Genomic DNA, 11773 nt, shown 5'->3' with positions numbered 1-11773 from the left:
ACCTCTATCGTAAGGAGTTGTTCCTACCCCTGGCTCACCTCCATGACAGAGTCCCCAGTGCTGGCTGACCCCTACGGGTACAGAAACCATCCACAGCCCGTCCTGTCATCCGTATCTAGCCACCACAGTGTGGAGACTCTAGCACAGCGGGCAGCTGCGAGACTGACAGGACGCACATTCACAGCTGCAGCCCTAGCCCTCCTGTGTGCCAGGAAGGCTCCCTTCACTCAGTGCACAGCCAGGGACAGGGATCCCTAACTTCCCCAGCTTCTTGTTTCTCGTGCTGACGGCATTAGCGAGAACCATCCCCAACTCTGTGCTGCTCCTCCTATCCAGTCTTTTCAGTCATTTTTATTTTACTTTTTTTTTTTTCCCCTTGTAATTTCTGGAAATGCCAGTGCTGATTTGCTGGGGAGGCAGTCTTGCAACCCCAGCTTCATCAGACACATGATCCATATGCTTCTCTGGGACAGTGGAGAGAGAAGAGGAGGCACTCCAGCACGAAGAGCAAAGATGTCACACACAGGTCTCCTCCCAACCCTGACTGCCCCAGTACCTGAGGTGTACCCTTGACACAGTCAGCTGAGAGAGCCCAGGAGGTCCTAGCCCCAGCTTGTACACTGAGGGACAAGTCCAGACTTCCACTAGGCTAGGAGGGGTTCATGGCTGGATCCTCTTGCGATACAGATAGGCGTTGCTCACCTGGTTCATGATGACAAGGCTGGTGAGGACAGGACATAACACAGCCAGGTACCAGGCCCCACCGGTAACTGTGGCAGTAAACCACAGTGAGTACATGCCCAGCAAGAGGCTGGCACTACCCAAAAGGTAGCCCACCAGCCCTGAAGTGGCATGGTACAGCTTGAGCTTGGCCAGGGGCCATCGGGGCAGCAGCTTGGGGTACAGCAGCCCCACCCCACCTGAGCACTGCAGCCCCGCCCACAGCACAGCCAGCAGCCCTGCCCGTCCATGCCATGTGGCCAGGTGGGCTTTGCTCTGCTGCTCCTTGTGGAGGATGACAAGGCTCAGGCCCAGCAGCGCACACAGCAGGGCCAGCAGCTGCAGCACCCAGTGGCAGCGTGCTCGACCCTTCCTCGAGAGGGAGCGCAGCAGCGAACTTTCAGGAGAGAACACCAGCAGTGCCTCGGTCATCAGGAAGGAGAACTGGGGAGATAAGGGTGGGAAACTCAAGTGAGGGTGCAGCCTCAGCAGAGAGGAAAAGAGCTTTAGATAACCCTCTAAGCTGTCAGCCAAGCTGGGCCGATTCTCCTCCTTCACTGTCTTCCCCATTTAGTATCCATGTGATGGGGAAGAAGTGGAGAAGCCCATCTGGGACAGAACATGCATCCTAAATAATCAGCAAGAGGTGCCTCTCCACCCTAGGTGCCATTCTGAAATGTCATCTCTGCTATATTACCCAGCAAATACAAGGTTTGAGATGTGGCAGTTATAAATGATTCACGAGCTTTGTTTCCCTGACATGGGGCTGGATACAATTTCTTGGCAAGAGCTGGCCACATGGGTACACTGTTTCAGAGAAAATTAGATAACATCATCATAAGTTACAGTTGAAAGGTCAAAGATACATCCAAATAGGTAAAAAAAAAAGGACACAGGTATATCCAAACGCATTTTCTAAGCTTCCTGCCTAGAAATAGGTTAAGCCTCGTGTTGTGCTTAGACAAACTGCACACATTTGCTCTAGGTCTTGAGTACCCTGGTTCAAGTCTGGAATATAGAACATGGGCAGGAGTTGGAGCGTGCAGAAAAAAACAGACATTAAGTGTTCACAAGGTTTCAGAGGCCACAAAGGCCATTGCCCATACCCAAGCTCCCTCCTTTCCCCCAGAGCTACCCAAACCCACTACTTACAGCAAGAGACATAAGCACAGGGTGCCAGGAGAACAGGCCTGGAAAGAGAAGAGGAGGCCTTGTGAGGCTGAGACAAGAACCCAGCCATGCCAATCCCTACAGACAAATATGGGCAGCCCATCGCCCAAGGAGGTGCTGGCAAAATGTGAGCCCCTCTTCACTGCAACAAACTGACCCCATACCTATTCTCTCTTCCTGGCCCCTCCCTGGATCAGAGACCATGCTTTTGTCACCTTACTTCTCTGGCAGTCCTCCCAGCATCTCCCAGGAGGCAGTCAAGTGGAGTACCAAGACAAGGAAAGAGATACTCTGTTGGGCTTGGCCAAGCTGAGAGAGCCCCCCACCACCCTCACCATCTGCTCCACCCCAGTCATCCCCCTGGCACAGAAGGTCCCTTCAGCCGACCCTCAGCCAGCCAGGCCTATTCTAAGGAGTCAGGGCCAAGGCGGCCTACCGCCCCTGTTCCCAGGAAAAGTGGCCCTTTCCTTCCCAGAAGTCGACTCTGAATCCTACTTACTGGAGCCAGGCCTGGCAAGCACAGCCACAAAGATGGTGAAGCCCAGGGCCACAAGGTGGGCAGCAGCACCAGAGGCAGTGCGCAAAGCTTGATAGATGTGCGACTCGGTCTCCACAGTCAAGGCCATGGCCAAGCAGGCCTGTGGCTGTAGCCTGAAAGCATAGTAGAGTGGGCAAGGGTCTCAGGTGCCCACTGTCCAGTCCTCACTGGGGCAAGGTTAGCAGGGAAGGAATGCCACCCTCTCCCAGGAAGGTAAGGTAGGAAGGGACAGTACCACAATATGCCAGTTAAAGCGCCAGGAATAGTCACAATATGCCAGTTAAGGACTGTACCCACATCTGAGCTCGTACTGATCGCTAGCCCGCCTTCGAAGTAGGACGCCCTAGGCCGTGTAACACTACAAATCCCAGCGTGCATCACGCCATTGCCGGGCTAGGCGCGCCAGGTGGGGAGCGGGGAGCACTACGGGAATTGTAGTTCCCAGCGGCGACCCACGGTTAAAGCGTGAATCCCTTCGCGAACAGTCTCCCCACGTGCGGCCGGCATGCTGCCCCTCCAGTCTAGGAATTCGCCTGCCTCACCCGCAGCGCCGATCCGACGCGGTGGTTTCCTCCCGAGAAAGCGGAATCCTCGGGGCTCTGCCGCGATCGCCACAGCTCCGTCGCGGAGCCGCTCCACTTCCGGGTGCGACGTCCACCCAAGGATGAGCGGCGGCCCCCCCAAGCCACGCCTCTGAGTCGCGCTGCGCAGGCGCCGTTGAACTGACGGCTTTGCTGTTGTTGACTTTGCAGGCGCTCGTGCCCCGGTAGCCCAGGCCTCCGAGCTGCCTCTAACAGGTGTTCCCAAGGGTGGGGGCGTCTTCGCGCGCGAGGGGCTAGAAGCTACGGACCTGGGTCCTGCTGGCGCAATGGGCAGCAGCTGTCGCATCGAGTGCATATTCTTCAGCGAGTTCCACCCCACGCTGGGACCCAAGATCACCTATCAGGTGCCACTCGGGCTCACGGGGCTAGGCCAGGAGAGGGACGCTCTCGGGAACTCGGCCGACTGCCTGGAGGCGGCGGATACCTGAGATGCATGCGGGCAGGCCACTCCTTCATTCGCGAAGAGCTGTGAACCGACAGGATTCTCAGACACAGGGTCCTGGCTCCCGTGTGCCAGAGGAGACATACATTACACAGGCAGTGATTGTCGGAAATCGGGCTGTGGGGGCTCGATTTCCAAGGCGACGGGGGTGGTCCGTGAGTATAACTGGGTTACTGAGTTGAGACCTAAATGATGCACAGGAAGTTAGGTAAGGAAGGGAAGAGTGTTTCAGATAGAAGGAACAGCACATACAAAAGCTAGGAAGAGGGCGGGGCCTCGAGGGTCACCCTATGCATCTACCCACTCATAAGGTCCAATGAAGAGTCTCTTGCCGTTCCCCTCCCCAGGTCCCTGAGGACTTCATCTCCCGGGAGCTGTTTGACACGGTGCAGGTGTACATCATCACCAAGCCAGAGCTACAGAACAAGCTCATCACTGTGTGAGGCCCCAGCTGGGGGATGTCCAGGAAGAGGGAATGGGGTTGGGGGGAGCCTAACTCTGTTCCCACCTGTTCCCCTATCTAGCACAGCCATGGAGAAGAAGCTGATTGGCTGCCCCGTTTGCATCGAGCACAAGAAGTACAGCCGCAATGCCCTGCTCTTCAACCTGGGCTTCGTGTGTGATGCCCAGGCCAAGACCTGTGCCCTCGAGCCCATCGTCAAAAAACTGGCCGGCTACCTGACCACCCTGGAGGTCTGCTTGGGCAAATGGGCAGGCAGAGCTAGGGCAGGTGCTCCCATGTCTCCTGGAACTGCCAGCCAGCTCTGGACCTAGACAGGGCAGGCAGCCAGCCAGGGGTCCTGGGGTGTGCCCACCATGCTGTCCATGCTCCATCCAGCTAGAGAGCAGCTTCGTGTCCACAGAGGAGAGCAAGCAGAAGTTGGTGCCCATCATGACCATCTTGCTGGAGGAGCTAAATGCCTCGGGCCGGTGCACTCTGCCCATCGGTATGTCCCAGCCTCTGCAAGGAGAGCATGGTTAGGGGTAGAGGAGGGATAGCAAAGTGACAGGGGAAGGTAGGTAAGCCCAGCCATGGGGAAGAAGGATAAGACTCGTGAACAGATTGGTGGCTAGGAAATAGCTATGGGCTAGGATGATGATGTCCCAGATCTAATGTGTAATGGAGTGGGGGTTGGGGGCCAGCAGAACCCTCCAGCTCTGCCCCCTGGGCATATCCTTTCTTCTCTCTGGACCTCAATCTCTCACTCTGTAAAAGGGAAGACTGGCCCTACCTAGGGCCATCTGCCTGCCTCAAAAGATGCTGAGAGGCCTGAATGGTTATGGAGGGCCTCTTGGAAGAAATGAGACTGAGAATGTGGTTGGGGCCCCTTGCAGATGAGTCCAACACCATCCACTTGAAGGTGATTGAGCAGCGACCAGATCCTCCTGTGGCTCAAGAGTATGATGTTCCTGTCTTTACCAAGGACAAGGAGGATTTCTTCAATTCACAGTGGGACCTCACCACGCAACAGGTGTGCCAGCCCTCCCTGGGTACCATCACCTGGGGCTGGCCACAGCCCTGGCCTCATCCCACCCACACTGACCCTGCCCTGTCCTGCCCAGATCCTGCCCTACATTGATGGTTTCCGCCACGTCCAGAAGATCTCTGCTGAGGCAGATGTGGAGCTCAACCTGGTGCGCATTGCCATCCAGAACTTACTGTGAGTAGGGCTACGGTCATGCCTAAGTCTGGGTTGCCAGCCAGGGCAGAGCCCAGGGGCCTTGGATGTGGGGGCTAGGAAAGTATGACTCTCAGAAGCTGAGCATGGCTGTCTCCCCCAGGTACTACGGCGTTGTGACACTGGTGTCCATCCTCCAGGTAGTTGGGTCTGGTTAGGTGGAGTGTGGCTGGGCTTGGCTGGGGCTGTGTCAGATCCCCAAGCCCCTCACTAAGGCCCCTGTGCCTCCTGCTACCCTCCAGTATTCCAATGTGTACTGCCCGACACCCAAGGTCCAGGACCTGGTAGATGACAAGTCCCTGCAGGAGGCGTGTCTGTCCTACGTGACCAAGCAAGGTAGTGGCCAGAAGATGGTGAGCTCTGGGGGAGGCTATCTTGGGGCGGGCAGGGCCAGCTGGTGAACTGAACTCTGACACCCACAGGGCACAAGAGGGCCAGTCTCCGGGATGTGTTCCAGCTGTACTGCAGCCTGAGCCCTGGCACTACTGTGCGAGACCTCATTGGCCGCCACCCCCAGCAGCTGCAGCACGTTGATGAGCGGTCAGAGAGGGATCCCTGGAGCATGAGGGGGTTGCCTGAGGGCAGAAAGACCCTCTACATCTCTCAGGAGCCCTGGTTCGAGGGGAGGCAGGGGATTCCCAGTGAGCAAAATCATGTGGCACTGCCAGTCCAGGCAAGGCTTCCTGGAGGTGATGGGCTTGGAGGCCATTCTGGCCACTGAGACAAAACTGGAAGGGAGATGGCCAGAAAGGATTTGTCTGGCTGGATAGAGGCCTAGGCAGGACATTACCCCTCTCTCCCCAAACCCCACCCCAGGAAGCTGATCCAGTTTGGGCTTATGAAGAACCTCATCCGGCGGCTGCAGAAGTACCCTGTGCGGGTGTCTCGGGAGGAGCGGAGCCACCCTGCCCGGCTTTACACGGGTTGTCACAGCTACGATGAGATCTGCTGCAAGACAGGTGGAGGCAGGCAGGCAGCCGGGGTAGGGGCAGGGCAGGGTGGCTGGGCCTGGGTCTCTAACCTCACCTCCACCACCCCACCCAGGCATGAGCTACCATGAGCTGGATGAGCGGCTAGAAAACGATCCCAACATTATCATCTGCTGGAAGTGAGGCCTGTGCGGGGTGGACAGGGCATACGGGTCTGGGCACTCCCTCCTGCTAAGCCCTGCCTGGTGCCACATCCAGACTGGCTTGAGGTTAACTCTCAGTTCTGTAAATAAATTAATTCATTTTAACCTACCTCTATTGAGTACCACTTCTGTGCCATCCACCAGAGGCCCAGCAGTGAATGAGACAACCACAGTCCTGGGCCCGCTCCTCCAGAGCACCTCCTGGTGGACAGGGCCAACAACGGACAAGTAAAACCCAAAAAAAAAAAACCCAAACCCATTGCCATAGGCACCACCAGGGCTCCTTCCTTCTAATTATAAACTGAGATAAAAAGAAAGAAATAATCAGGGAGGTGTGATGGAGAGTGAGTTGGGACAGGAGGAGGGGCTGCTCTGAATCAGATGGACAAGGAAGGCCTCACTGAGGAGGTGACTTAAGCTGAACCTTGAAGGAGGCAGAGTTCCAGGCAGAAGTAACAAGTGCAAAAGCCCTGCTGCAGAAAGCACTTTGGGATGTTGAGGAAGCCAAGGGAGGCCCATGGGACTGGAACATAGGAGGCAAGGATGAAAAAGGCCAAGTCCCAAAGCAGAAGAGGAGGAAAGAGCCAGATCCTGCAGAGCTGCTGGTAAACCACTTTAGACTGCGAATTCTGAGGGCCAGAGGCAACCACAGAGAGGTTTCATGCAAGGGAGTACTGTCTGATGTACAACTTTGAAAGACCCCTGGCTGTTCATGAGGGTCAAGAGTGGAAGTGGGGCCAGTGAAAAGGCCTCTGCAATTACCCCATGAGAAGTGATGGCAGCCTAGGTTTATGATGAGAAGTTGCAGGCCCTGGGCAGTATTTTGGAGGTAGAGCCAAGAGGTGGGGGTGACACCGAGACGGGGCTGCAATAGGAGGAGCAGATAGGGGCCAGAATTGACCCCATCCCTGTGCGGGCTGACTGGAAGTCCGAAGAGAGACGGAAGGTCTAGGAAGCAGCGGCCACAGGAGTCTGGAGCTCAGAAGAGGCCTGCGGGCTGCAGCAGGTTGTGGGGGAGAAAGCTCCAGAAGTCCGAATCCTGTAGCTATCGGCAAGCAGCCCAGCAGGCGGGGCTGGTGGATCTGAACCCTGCTGAAGTCACCGGCAGGGGGCGGGACTCAGGCCATACTGCGCAGGCGCTGAGCTAACCCATCTCCGTGGCAACGAGGACCCACGCGACTCCAACCGCTACACAACTGTCCTGTCCCGGACTTCGGCCCTACTGCAGCCTTTCCTTTCCAAGCGTAGCCCTGTGTCAGATCCCCCCGGTGCCAGCTGCGGCCCCAAGTCAGCCAGACCCCCACACCTTCCCGTTTCCTGTCCCCAGCCCCAGCATGGGCGACCTGGAGCTGCTGCTGCCGGGGCAGGCTGATGTGCTGGTGCGGGGTCTGCGCAGCTTCCCGCTGCGCGAGATGGGCTCTGGAGGGTGAGGCAGCCAGGTCAAGGGTCAGGCGGAGTCATGGGGTCAGGGTCCCTTGTGGGGAAGCTTTGGGCCTGACACTGGGGGGAGGGTTTGCCCAAGGTGGAGGGGGCTCCCAGGTGAGGAAAGAAAGCTCTCTGAGATAAGGATACATAGCTCCTGACCCTCCTCTGGCCTCTGGGGATCAGGTTAGGCTTCAGTAGGACCCAGACACCACCCTTACTCTGACTGCACACAAGTGCATCCAAATGCACACACCCCCTCTGGGGCAGGTGGAACCAGCAACATGAGAACCTGGAGAAACTGAACATGCAGGCCATCCTGGATGCCACAGCCAGCCAGGGCGAGCCTATCCAGGAGCTGCTGGTCACCCATGGGAAGGTATGCCAAGGTCACAGGTAGTGTTCCTGCCTTCTCCCTGCCGTCTCTCCTCTCTACCCCTCAGGAGCATGCTGGGTGCCTGCTCTCCCCTCTGGTACACTTGTCTTCCCCAAAGGGGAGGGAGGAGTGTGTTACACATTCATTCTGCACTGCTATTAGACAGGCCTCTGATGAGGTGGATAATCGTGGATCCTAGAACAGCCTAGGATGCAGGGGGAGGGCTGAGTGCTATGGGTATCCCTGAGTAGACTGTTAGGCTGGAAGGGGTCCCTACCAAAGTAGAGGTGCGACTTTGGCATGGAGGAAGGCTGCCTTCCCAAAAGGGGAATTCGGGTTTTAGACACCAGGGATCAGCTTGGCTGGACCATTGGCTGGGGAGTGGCCCTAGTAAATGACCTGAGATATCACTTAAAAACAGGTTCCCTGCAAGGAAAAGTTGAAACTCACTTTGGGGGGAAAGGGAAAGGGCACTGTGAAGAGCCCTGACTAAGGGTGAAGCCAAGGCACTCAATAGTCTCCAAGGGCCAGAGGACAGGAACCAGAGGGAGGCCTGGATGGGGGAACAAGAGCACAGGGGAAGAGGTAGCGAGGTGACTCCCAGCAGCCTGGGGGCAGGGCAGGAGTCAGTCACAGGTGGCCCAGGAGATGTCCATAGATATGAGGAGCAGGGGGAGATGCAGGTCGAAGGCTCAAGTAAGAAGTCAGAAAAGGTATACATGGGGCCTGGGAGAGTCTGGGGGCCCAGTGTTATTTGAGAGGAGCTGGGCTGGGCCAAGCCAGGGATGGGGAGGTTGCCAGGCCAAGGCAGACCCACTTCATCCCTGTCCTCCCCCACAACCCCTCAAAGATCCCAACGCTGGTGGAGGAGCTGATCGCAGTGGAGCTGTGGAAGCAGAAGGTGTTTCCCGTGCTGTGCAGGCTGGACGACTTCAAGCCCCAGAACACCTTCCCCATATATATGGTGGTGAGCTGGGCCCCTGGTTTGCACCCCCACCCACCCCTTCAAAAGGCCCTGGACTGGGGAGGACAGCTGGTGGTCCCTAACCCTCACTCAGCAGCCGTAGCCTTGTCCTTGTCTTTGGATGGCAGGTGCACCATGAGGCCTCCATCATCAACCTCCTAGAGACAGTGTTCTTCCACAAGGTGAGGCAAGTGGAAGTGGGTCCAGTGCCCCAAGCCAGGGTGTGACAGGAAGAGATTGTTTCAGTGGGGAGGGTGTCGAAAGCTGAAGGCTTCCCCTTGTCCTGCCCCCCAGGAGGTGTGTGAGTCAGCAGAGGCCACCATCTTGGACCTGGTGGACTACTGTCACCGCAAACTAACTCTGCTGGTGGCCCGGAGTGGCCGTGGTGGCCCCCCAGAGGAGGAGGCGTCCCAGGACAGCACCCCCATGCAGGTGGGCTGAGTTCCTTGGGGCTAGCAAGGGCTGGGCCTGAGCTCCATGAAGTCTGGGCAGCAGGGAGTGGCCCATCCCTGAGCACCATGTGCCCCCCCCCCCCCGCCCAGGAGCTGCAGAATCAGGCAGAGCTGATGGAATTTGAAATCGCACTGAAGGCCCTCTCAGTGCTGCGCTACATCACAGACTGTGTGGACAGGTAGGCAGCCCTGCTGGGCTGGCACCTGCAGTGGAGAGCTGGGAGGCTGAGCCTGTAGCCTCTGCTCACCTCCCTCCACCCCCTACCTCTAGCCTTTCCCTGAGCAGTTTGAGTCGCATGCTTAGCACCCACAACCTGCCCTGCCTCCTGGTGGAACTGCTGGAGCACAGTCCCTGGAGCCGGTGGGAAGGAGGTAAGGGCCTGCCTAAACCCCAGCCCACTGCTTTTAGGACATTCTCCAGGACTGGTGGTAGTTAGTAGCTTGCACACAGGCAGACAAACCCTGCTCCCCAGCCCACAGAGGATAAATACCAGGATGCCTCACCCAGGGTGGCCCTGGACCTGGGCTCTGCAATAAGCAAGACCTATGTGTTTACTACTGAGACTTCAGCCTGCTCTGAGGCCAGCAGCACCCAGCGTGGGCAAGTCCTATGTCCAAGGCTCTCCCTACCATGCCCGGGCAGTGGTCACCCAGGCCACGTATCTGGCTCACTCAAAGAGCATGCTACACGTGCACCCAGTGTGCTGGTTTCTCCCTTCAGGCAAGCTGCAGAGATTTGAGAGTGGCCGTTGGCAGACTGTGGCTCCCTCAGAGCAGCAAAAGCTAAGTAAGCTGGATGGGCAGGTGTGGATCGCCCTGTACAACCTGTTGCTAAGCCCCGAAGCCCGGGCCCGCTACTGCCTCACAAGCTTTGCCAAGGGTCAACTACTCAAGGTGAGGAGTGGCCCCAGGCTCCCCTACACCAGTGCCCACAGCCCAGCACTGGGTCCCACAGGCACCCACAGACACCCTGAGCCCAGCCCAGCCCTATAGACAGCACCTACCTCACACTGGTTTCCCCTGGACACCCTTGCAGCTTCGGGCCTTCCTCACAGACACATTGCTCGATCAGTTGCCCAACCTGGCAGACCTGCAGAATTTCCTGGCCCACCTGGCCTTGGCTGAAACTCAAACCCCCAAGAAGGACCTGGTGTTGGAACAGGTAGGCACTGAGAAGTTAGTTACTTAGGACCACTGCCCACAGCCAGTTCCTCCCTGTCCCTCTCGACTTCTCTCTCCCTACCCCCACCCCCACTCCCCAGATCCCAGAAATCTGGGAGCGGCTGGAGCGAGAGAACAGAGGCAAGTGGCAGGCCATTGCCAAGCATCAGCTTCGGCATGTGTTCAGCCCCTCGGAGCAGGACCTGCGGCTGCAGGCACGGAGGTGAAGTCTGCTGAGCTGGCAGAAGCGATGGAAGGGATGCAGGAGGTATGGAGGAGGGCAGGAAGCTCCCTAGCCCCCACCTGCCAGGCTCAGCCAGGCCCTCCCAATCTCTTCCCCAGGTGGGCTGAGACCTATAGGCTGGATGTGCTGGAGGCCATGGCTCCAGAGCGGCCCCGCTGTGCCTACTGCAGTGCAGAGGCCTCCAAGCGCTGTTCCCGATGCCAGAATGAGTGGTATTGCTGCAGGTGAGGGTACCCTAAGATCCTGGACCCTGAGCCCCACCCCGCACAAGCACTGCCGTCCTCACTGGCCCACCTGCCCACAGGGAGTGCCAAGTCAAACACTGGGAGAAACACGGAAAGGCCTGTGTCCTGGCAGCCCAAGGTGACAGAGCCAAGTGAGGGCTACAGCTGCTGAGGGCTGACTACTCTCGCCAAGGAATCCTACCCGGAGTGCGCCCCTGAACCTCAAGGAATCCTACCCGGAGTGCGCCCCTGAACCTTGAGACCTCTGCCCAGCCCTGGCCTGAGGATGGGGAAAGCCGCGGGGCAGAGTAGAGCTGCTGACCCATCCCTCACCAGTAAAGCGCTCCCCGCTTCCTGCCCCACCCTGGAGGGCAGGCCGACAGCGCTGCCTCGGCAAGCTGGGGCTGAGACCTGGGCCAGGTGCGAGGGCGAGGGCCGGATGTGGGGACCCTCTTCCTCTAGCACAGTAAAGCTGGCCTCCAGAAACACGCCTGTCTCCGTGTGCCCCATCACAGCCGCTGTCCTCGTCGTGGGCGGAGGGGGATAGTGCCCGAGGGGATGTAGGGAGGGAAGGCAAGGCGGGGATTCTGTGAGAGCTCCCCCGCCCCGGTCATCACCAGCTCCTCCTGCAGGCAGACACAGCCCCC

The 11773-nt window shown here is 58.0% G+C and overlaps 3 protein-coding genes across 4 annotated transcripts; 2 read left to right on the top strand and 1 right to left on the bottom strand.

The window, feature by feature from the left end:
• Positions 1-348: 348 nt before the first annotated feature.
• On the bottom strand, positions 349-3084 carry LOC101344745 (cytochrome b561 domain-containing protein 2). Its single transcript, XM_004368568.2, has 4 exons — positions 2971-3084; positions 2390-2541; positions 1873-1910; positions 349-1164 (listed from the first exon to the last, which is right to left on the bottom strand). Exons 2-4 carry the CDS (start codon positions 2514-2516, stop codon positions 661-663), a joined length of 669 nt encoding a protein of 222 aa, XP_004368625.1. The 5' UTR covers positions 2517-2541; positions 2971-3084; the 3' UTR covers positions 349-660.
• Positions 2891-6528, top strand: NPRL2 (NPR2 like, GATOR1 complex subunit). Of its 2 annotated transcripts, XM_023727039.1 has the most exons (11): positions 2891-3374; positions 3820-3911; positions 3997-4165; positions 4311-4419; positions 4808-4944; positions 5036-5133; positions 5255-5291; positions 5394-5487; positions 5574-5691; positions 5968-6110; positions 6196-6388. In XM_023727039.1, the coding sequence occupies exons 1-11, from the start codon at positions 3297-3299 to the stop codon at positions 6261-6263; spliced, it is 1143 nt and encodes a 380-aa protein (XP_023582807.1). In that variant the 5' UTR covers positions 2891-3296; the 3' UTR covers positions 6264-6388. The 2 variants fall into 2 exon arrangements, with proteins under 2 accessions (XP_023582807.1, XP_023582810.1); XM_023727042.1 differs by lacking the exon at positions 5574-5691 and having other exon boundaries at positions 3161-3374; positions 5394-5504; positions 6196-6528.
• Positions 6529-7562: 1034 nt separating this feature from the next.
• On the top strand, positions 7563-11330 carry ZMYND10 (zinc finger MYND-type containing 10). The gene is made up of 12 exons (XM_004368565.2): positions 7563-7709; positions 7976-8084; positions 8932-9048; positions 9174-9227; positions 9340-9477; positions 9588-9676; positions 9769-9869; positions 10219-10391; positions 10534-10659; positions 10760-10881; positions 11001-11126; positions 11207-11330. Exons 1-12 carry the CDS (start codon positions 7618-7620, stop codon positions 11280-11282), a joined length of 1323 nt encoding a protein of 440 aa, XP_004368622.1. The 5' UTR covers positions 7563-7617; the 3' UTR covers positions 11283-11330.
• The last annotated feature ends 443 nt before the right edge of the window (positions 11331-11773 follow it).

The sequence above is a fragment of the Trichechus manatus genome, unplaced genomic scaffold (genome assembly GCF_000243295.1).
Source record: "Trichechus manatus latirostris isolate Lorelei unplaced genomic scaffold, TriManLat1.0 scaffold00001, whole genome shotgun sequence".
Lineage (NCBI taxonomy): Eukaryota > Metazoa > Chordata > Mammalia > Sirenia > Trichechidae > Trichechus > Trichechus manatus.
This window is presented reverse-complemented; position numbering and strand designations above follow the sequence as displayed.

Coding starts and splice junctions, on each gene's coding strand:
- LOC101344745 (XM_004368568.2), bottom strand. CDS start 2,516: ATGGCCTTGACTGTGGAGACCGAGTCGCACATCTATCAAGCTTTGCGC. Junction 1,911..2,389: donor GCTTGCCAGGCCTGGCTCCA/GTAAGTAGGATT, acceptor TTCTCTTTCCAG/GCCTGTTCTCCTGGCACCCT. Junction 1,165..1,872: donor CTGTGCTTATGTCTCTTGCT/GTAAGTAGTGGG, acceptor TTATCTCCCCAG/TTCTCCTTCCTGATGACCGA.
- NPRL2 (XM_023727039.1), top strand. CDS start 3,297: ATGGGCAGCAGCTGTCGCATCGAGTGCATATTCTTCAGCGAGTTCCAC. Junction 3,375..3,819: donor GACCCAAGATCACCTATCAG/GTGCCACTCGGG, acceptor TCCCCTCCCCAG/GTCCCTGAGGACTTCATCTC. Junction 5,134..5,254: donor ATTGCCATCCAGAACTTACT/GTGAGTAGGGCT, acceptor TGTCTCCCCCAG/GTACTACGGCGTTGTGACAC.
- ZMYND10 (XM_004368565.2), top strand. CDS start 7,618: ATGGGCGACCTGGAGCTGCTGCTGCCGGGGCAGGCTGATGTGCTGGTG. Junction 9,049..9,173: donor CCTTCCCCATATATATGGTG/GTGAGCTGGGCC, acceptor TTTGGATGGCAG/GTGCACCATGAGGCCTCCAT. Junction 10,660..10,759: donor AGGACCTGGTGTTGGAACAG/GTAGGCACTGAG, acceptor CCCACTCCCCAG/ATCCCAGAAATCTGGGAGCG.